The 7,536-nt window shown below is 51.9% G+C and overlaps 2 protein-coding genes and 1 long non-coding RNA gene across 5 annotated transcripts in view; 2 read left to right on the top strand and 1 right to left on the bottom strand.

Moving 5' to 3' along the window:
• Positions 1-216: 216 nt before the first annotated feature.
• On the bottom strand, positions 217-3,398 carry ANKRD34A (ankyrin repeat domain 34A). The gene is made up of 2 exons (XM_040230835.1): positions 3,209-3,398; positions 217-2,657 (listed from the first exon to the last, which is right to left on the bottom strand). The coding sequence occupies exon 2, from the start codon at positions 2,540-2,542 to the stop codon at positions 1,058-1,060; it is 1,485 nt and encodes a 494-aa protein (XP_040086769.1). The 5' UTR covers positions 2,543-2,657; positions 3,209-3,398; the 3' UTR covers positions 217-1,057.
• On the top strand, positions 2,275-3,652 carry LOC120855959. The gene is made up of 3 exons (XR_005719343.1): positions 2,275-2,356; positions 3,188-3,210; positions 3,562-3,652. It is a non-coding gene; the product is annotated as an uncharacterized LOC120855959 (long non-coding RNA).
• Positions 3,653-4,688: 1,036 nt separating this feature from the next.
• The window catches only part of POLR3GL (RNA polymerase III subunit GL), a 14,920-nt gene continuing 12,072 nt past the window's right edge, over positions 4,689-7,536 (top strand). For 2 of the 3 annotated variants that reach the window (XM_040230838.1, XM_040230836.1), the window contains exons 1-2: positions 5,134-5,392; positions 5,500-5,658. The gene's annotated coding sequence lies outside the window, so the exon portion shown is untranslated. Of the gene's footprint in view, positions 4,713-5,133; positions 5,393-5,499; positions 5,659-7,536 lie in introns of those variants that run through there. The other variant, XM_040230837.1, reaches the window with a different exon arrangement.

Genomic DNA, 7,536 nt, shown 5'->3' with positions numbered 1-7,536 from the left:
CTGAGGGAAATGAAAACCTATCAGATGCCTTAAAATCTTCAAGACATGGGACCCTTGCCTCTTCTTCTACAACCACAGTTGGTTTCCTGGAAAGAAGGTGGATGGAGCCTTGAAGTATCCCCTCGATCTTTATAGCTAGCTATAGTTAGCATCACCCTCCCTCCCTAGTCCTCATTCCCCCACACCCTCCACTCCCAGCAGAAGTGACAAAACAGAGACTTCTGAACACATTTATTTGATATATCAACTGGAGAGAGGAATGATTTAGGGTTACTCCCCATGTCAACCTGTTGGGGTGTTCATAAGCTCAGATGGACAGAAGAGCAGCTTAGAGCCCATGACCCACCTCCTGGGAAAATGAAACAACCTGGTGTTTTGGTTAGGGGGATGGGCTGGGAAGAAAAAGCTGGAAGCTGAGAAGTAAAGCTGAGAGCAGGGAGGGCAGCAGCAGAACTGAGGCTGGGAATTGCTGCAGGATATTCCCAAGGGGAGTAAAGAAGCTATCCTGAAAAGTGGTTAGGGCTGGAAGCAGGGTGTGAACAAGGAGCCAGGCCTGGATTGAAAAGCAAGACCTGCAGAATGGGTTGGGATATTCACGAAGAGGGTAGCGTGTCCGAAATCATGAGCAGGCTGTGTTGCAGGGCATACATGGAAAGCAAGGGATTACTGTTGCAGGAGGGCAGAGATTGGAGATTACCCATAAGTAGGGGCTCCCTAATGCTTCTGAACAAATGCAAGTTGAGTTTGGGACCCTCTGGGGGCCCTAGCACAAGTGGTCCTGTGTGCGCTGTGTCCAAGGGCAAGGGAAATTCCCATATGCACTGTGAAGTGACCAGGGCATGAATGCCTGAGTCTATATGCCCAATAAATAGAGTACTTACCCTTCTCTGCAAATACGAGTACTGTGCTTGTGGACACATGTTTACCCATGTATGTGTGCACCGTGCCCATGAGCACATGCAAGAGACCTCTATGTCCATAGTGTGTGTGTGTGAACTGGTTTTCCCACCCGTCCCAAGGTCCTGATCCCCACCCACCTTGGCTCCTCTCACTCCTCTCAGCGCCCAGGCTCCCCTGGCCCGCCTAGACTCTGGAAGCCCCCTAGCAGGCGGATCTGCTCAGTCTGCATGGAGTGGCGTCTCACCAACTTGCGCTTGGTCCTGGGAGAGCCTGGCGCCCCCGCCTGGGGAGGGGCAGGCAGCGAAGGCGCTCGACCTCCCGGGCGAATGTCGGGGATGGGAGGATGGGGGCTGACGTTGAGCGGGGGCAGGAAACCTGGCCGCGTTTGTGAGATGTGGTCCAGGAGCAACGTCCCCGAGCCCCTCCGCTCCAGCAACCCGGGACTCCGCCTCCGCCCGCTCAGCGGAGATACAGCCCCAGGAAGACTCTCCTGGGACTGGCGCGGGGAGGAAACCGAGCCCGCTGGAGGGAGGGTCAGCGGGGAGGCGCTGTATCTGCGGCGCTCCAGGGACGGGCGGCTGCACTCGGGCGAGTCGGGGCAAAGATTTCCGGGAGTATCGAGCTCCACCGACTCCATGCGGCTCAGTTTCTGCCTCAGCCCTGAAGAGGGGCCAGACTCCTGAGCTTCTGGCGCTGTGTTTCTGCGAGAGAGAGGACCCCCACCCGTCACTTTCTCCGCCCACGGGGGCGGGTCCTCTGGGCCTTCGGTGCTGTGACGTCGGGAAAGACGCGGTCGACCTGTCAGGGTCAGGCCGTTGAATTCCGCGGTCAGGCGCTCGAACCCCGGCCTCCCTTCGGCAGGCGGGACAGGTTGAGGAGGGGCCACTAGGCCCCAGGGCTCGGAGTTGAGCCTTTTGAGGGGTTTTGGAGGATGGCGGGGTGGTTTGGGGAGTGGCTCGGAAGGGGAGGGGTCATCTGGGGGCTTAGGAAGAGGGAATTCAAATACGTCCCTCTTCTCCTCTTCTTCCTGGGCGCGAGGGGATAACAATCCTCGTCCTCCCGCTCCTGCAGTCTGCAGTTGGATTTCCGAAGGCGACGTGCAGACCCCGGGGCTAGGAGGAGCGGGAGCGGGGTCCTCAACCCCCGGGGACGGTGGGGAATTGAGATACTGGCGGGTCTTCTTGGTGCCGGAGGGCGAGGTGTCAGTGGTGATGATGATGACCTCCGTGCCCTTCGCCTTGCAGGCGTCCAGCAGCGTGGCAAGGGTCTCTCGGTCCCCGCGGTCCAGGGCGTGGACAAGCGCCGAGGCGCCGGCGTGATCTCGGACTGAGGGGTCCGCGCCATGGGCAAGGAGCAGGGAGGCCACCGCGGCGCCCCCGCCGCCCGCGCAAGCGTGCATGAGCGCCGTGCGCCCTAGGCGATCTGCGATGTTGGGGTCCGCGCCTTGCTCCAGAAGGTAGCGTACCATGCGTGCCTTGTTCTGGGGGTCGTCGTACCGGGCCCGACAGGCCGCCATTAGCGCAGTCTCCCCTTGAGCATCACCCTCATTCACGTAGGCGCCCCCCTCCAGAAGCAAACGGGCCAAGCGTAGCTTACCCTGACCCACGGCCCGAAGAAGAGCGTGGCCCTCGGTGTGCAGCATAGCTGCCGCTGGGGAGAAAGCACCGTTGGAGCCGGGATTGGGACCTGCCGAGGACGCCTAGGGGGTGAGGGTGGTGGCTGGTAGAGGCCTGCGGGCTCAGTGGCGAAGCCAATCCCTGCAAAAAAGAGAAAGATCTTATTTACTGATTCAGGCAGGGAAACTGAGGCACAGGTGGAAGGACCCGCGTGGGATGGGGGAGATCTCCACGGCATGGTACACAGTCCTTCTTCTAACTCATGCCTCTGAGCCGCCCTCATCCCCCCAGCGCATGCCTGAGGAGATGAGAAGGGTGCACCCGCACTGAAGGACGAGCACGCGTGCAAACGCGTTCGTGCACGCGCAGGGATATCCGCACCCCCACCCTCACCCCACGGCTTATCAGACCTTTCCAGCATCCCCCTTTTCTTATCCGCACTTGGAATCCCCCTTTCTAGGATGTTGAACGCCACCCACCCACACACATGCACCCATACATTCACACACACAGTCCCATTCCTAACCTCTTTTAGGTTGCCACAGCCCCACAAACTGAATGGGGGGAGGGAGGCAGCTTGCGTTTGGGACCTAAAAAGGGTGGGGGGAGAATTGGGGGGTTCTTTTGCCCCTGCTATATTCCTCATCACTCCTTGCTCTTTCCCCTCCGAGGTTGTGCACCCAAATAGATACCTGTAAGTCCGCAGAATCTCCTCCGGGCCAGGGCTGAGGCCAGGGCCACGGGGCAGCTGGGGTGGCGGAGTCGGGTTCCTGGGGGCCCACATGGCGTGGGGGTGGGCACTCGGATTCCCTTGGTGTCAGTATCTGCGCCCGGGCACAGAATCCTGGTCCCTCCTCCCGGTGCGCCCCGGGCACAGCGCCGGCTCCGGAGGAGAGAAGCTGGGGGGGGGGGGGGGCGGAGCTATGCTTCGCTATTTATAGCCTAGTCTCTGCGGGTGGGGGCGTCAGGCACCAAACCATTACCCACCCATGCACACATAAACCCTCAAAAGCTAGAGGCTCCAATCCTGACTTCCCTTTCTTAGCCCCTCAGTCACAACAAACCTAAATGTTCCTTAAGAGACTCCTCCGCGACCCAGACTGGGACCATCCCAATTCTTCATCTAGCTTCAGCAGATCCCCATTCTCCGCTCTTCGTGCGTTGATGCGCGCCTGTGCGCCAGGTCTGACCTGCCACACGGTACACGGTACACTATATAGAGAGGTGAAGAGAGAGGCGATGGGATCCACAGCTGGAGTCCTTACTGTACAGAGGGAGGCAAGAGATCTGGCTGCCTTCTCCTAGTTGAAATGTCAGGGGGAGCTGGAGTCAGACACAGCGATACATCTTCATTACACCTCCCCGCAACCGGAACATGCATCACAAATAAACTTGGACCTCAGCTCCCTTATACAGACTTAGATAAGTATGCGGAGGTTGGGGTCATTTTTAGATACAGCAAGGGGTTATTCCCAGATGCTTCCTCCCCATATTTTTGGAGGGATGGAAGGAAGAGAGAGAGAAAAGGGGCAGAGAAGAGTGAACTTTGTAATACATTCTCTCTCATTGCATCTATTTATTCTCGGTCTTGCTTAGGCTCGTTTTTCCATCTTGTTTGAAGGTCTCTGTTAGAATCGTTCCTTAAAGTCTTCTTTCTCCCTATCTGTAGCAGTCGGTTTCTCTCAGTGTCTGTCTCTGCCTCTCCTCACCACCTGCCCTGTCTCCATGGTTACCATAGCTTCCATCTGCATATTTTAGGAATGAGTTTGTGTCCAGCTGGAAGGCATCAGGGGAAGTGGGGAGGGGGGGCGGTGAGGAAAAAGTCCTAAGGATATGGAAAACTCACTTGAGATAATTCAGAGGCTGGAGGCTACCAGACACAAGATATAATGTTCCTGAAAAAGGGGGAGAGAGAAATATTTGCAGGGAAGCTACCCATTTTTACTAGGTACCATGTTTTGACCCCTGGGTCGGGAAGATCCCCTGGAGAAGGAAATGGCAACCCACCCCAGGATTCTTGCCTGGAGAATCCCATGAACAGAAGAGCCTGGCAGGGTGCAGTCCACAGGGTCACAAAGAGTCGGACACAACTGAAGCAACTTAGCATGCACACACCATTTACTGGAAACCAACTATGTGCCAATTATGTAAGTACTTTACACACATTATCTCCAATCCTCACAACAATGCTATAAGGTAGGAATTATTTTCTTGTTATGAAGAAACTGTGACTTAGTAAAGTAAAGCAGTTCTCCAAAGCTTCACAGCTCTGTTTCTGTCCTATTCCAAAGACTGGGTGCTTGCCACTCCACCAACAGCCTTCCCAGTCCAGAGGCTTCACTCCCAGGGCCATTTTCTCTGACATCAGGATTATCGTTCTTGACTAACTTCTAGATTCTATCTCTACTCAGATCTCTTTCCCCATTGTTTCTGTTTTTGTGTGTGTGTAAAAGTGGGACCCCTCCTCCCAACCCCACCCTCTTTAACCAAAGGCTAGGAGGAGCTGGAAGGAGGTGGAAACTGGAGTAAACACTGGACTCCTGCCCTATCTCCCAAACTCTGGTTATCTGATTTCCTAATCCTTCCTTTCCCAAAGCCTCTTTCCATCTTCTCACAGACATGGCAGCAACCTACAGGAAAACATTTTTCTAGAAAAGAAATACTCATGGGTGGTGCTGGAGGGAAGCACCGCAGAACTGAAGGGAAGACTGGAGGAATGGAGGAGAGGCCAAGTGTGAAGCCACAAAAAGAATGATCCCTAAGGGAGTTTTATTTCTCTGTGGAAGCTCTTTCTATAGAGTCCCTCGGTGAAATCTAAGGATCAGCTTCCCTCTGTGAACCGTCGCCAGGCCAAGGGGTCCTCCATCTGAGATGAGGTCTGAAATGACTGACCCCCGGGTTGGTTCTGCAACCCCATCTTTCTACTCACCCAGCTTATCTAGCCTGAGTTCCGGCTAACTCTCTCCCTCCCTCCGCTCCTCAGCTTCAAGTGGGCGGACCTCCTCGGCTTCCCCTAGATTGGCTGGGAGAACTCACCAATAGGGAGCTCTGGGAGGCGGACCTAGAACGCCACCAGCTAGAGGAAGACAAGCAAATTTCAAGTTGGCTGCGGCGTGTTTTCCGCGTGGGGGAGGGGCAGCAGGTAAGGCCCCGACTTGGGGGCTCTGACCTGGTTCCATCCCGCACCTCCCGAACTACTTCACCAGGGACCAGCTGCTAGCTAGAGAGACAACGCTTTCCGGCAGCCTGTTGGATCTGCCCCCTTCTAGTTCCCCACCCTCTCCCTGTGGGCTCCCTTTGCTGTGTTGATTATACACTGGAGCACTGTAGTTTTCCTTCGCGCAAAGGGGAGATATATTAAAGGAGAAAGTGGAAGACTCTCTCTGGTACCTCTGACTCTTTACTGTGAACCAGCTTCCCCTAAATCTGTTAGTACTAAGAGCTTGACAGACTCCCGTTGTCTATCAAAACTCTGATGAAATATTACCTCCTACCTGTAGCTTTCCTGGACCCATTTTTTTTTTTCTTCAGGATTAATTGTTCCTCAGTCTGATGATAGCATTTTATGTGTACTTTTACTGGAGCCCTTAGTGCCCTCTCCCTCTTTAATGTTTCAATATAAAGTTTTGTAGGGCAAGTTCTAGTATTTAATACAATGCAATGTATTATGTATTAAATTCACAGTGCCCAGGAAAAGTTAATTGGATGGAATTGATTGGAAAGGAAGAATTTAAACTTATGATGTAATTAGGGAGCAATTAATAAAACACAAAGTAAAATACAATACAGTATATCATTATGACCTCTTAAGTTGGTTGTTCATAATGTAATTGGTCCCAAAGTCCAGAGAAGGGAGAAAGCTAAGAGGACTGGGATGGTGAAGGGAGCCTTTAGGAATCACAAGGTCTCAAGTTTGGAACAGACCTTAGGAGTCATGTATTCATTCTTTCAGCAAATATTTATTGAGCATCTACTATATGTCAGACATAATGCTGGAGAATGGGGATCATAGTTAACCCTTTACTTTAGATATGCATCCTTCCTCTGATAAACCATATTTAGTAAATTATTATCCAGCTTCTGTTTAAACTTTTTAGTAAGAGAACTTCCTACCTCACTTTGCTCTTCAATCAATATCCAACAAAGAAATATATGGCTCAACAAAATGTATTCCACATTTTTACTGTAAAAGAGACAGAACTGTCCTAATGGTAACATTGTTAAAGATAAAGAAAATCTTCTCTTTGTTTTCTGTTTATAGAAGTAATATACTTTATCCTAGAAAACCATAAAATGTCTATTACATCATGACAATGAATCCCTTCAATTTATTTCCTGCATGTATACATATGTATATATATATATGTCTGTGTGTGTGTGTATATTACACACATAGGGCCATACAACAAATACAACCTTTCATCATGCTTTCTCCACTTTATATCATATTGTGAACATTTTTCTGCCTTTAAATATTATTTGAAATTTTTATTATGTCTACATAATAGTCTAAGATAGATATTTGATTTTTTTTTAGCTGTTCCTCTTTTAAAAAATAAAGCCCACTTATTGAAGTTGGTCATTAGGTCATTTTTTTTTTGTTTAAGATTTATTTATTTATTGGCTGTGGTGGGCCTTCATTGCTTCAAGTAGACTTTCTCTAGTTGTGTCTAGTTATGGCAAGTGGGGGCTACTCTGTTGCAGTGTGTGGGCTTCTCATTGCGGTGGCTTCTTTTGTTGAGGAGCACAGGATCTAAGCGCATGGGTTTCAGAAGTTGCAATGCCTGGGCTCAGTAGTTGTGGCAGATGGGCTTAGTTGCTCCATGGCATGTGGGATCTTCCAGGACCAGGGACTGAACCAGTGTCCCTTGTGTTGCAAGGCAGATTCTTAACCACTGGACCACTGAGGAAGCCCCTGCTGCTGCTGCTGCTGCTGCTGCTGCTGCTGCTGCTGCTGCTGCTGCTGCTGCTGCTGCTGCTGCTGCTGCTGCTGCTGCTGCTGCTGCTGCTGCTGCTGCTG

Source organism: Oryx dammah, unplaced genomic scaffold (genome assembly GCF_014754425.2).
Source record: "Oryx dammah isolate SB20612 unplaced genomic scaffold, SCBI_Odam_1.1 HiC_scaffold_28, whole genome shotgun sequence".
Taxonomy (NCBI): Eukaryota; Metazoa; Chordata; class Mammalia; order Artiodactyla; family Bovidae; genus Oryx; species Oryx dammah.
This window is presented reverse-complemented; position numbering and strand designations above follow the sequence as displayed.

Coding starts and splice junctions, on each gene's coding strand:
- ANKRD34A (XM_040230835.1), bottom strand. CDS start 2,542: ATGCTGCACACCGAGGGCCACGCTCTTCTTCGGGCCGTGGGTCAGGGT.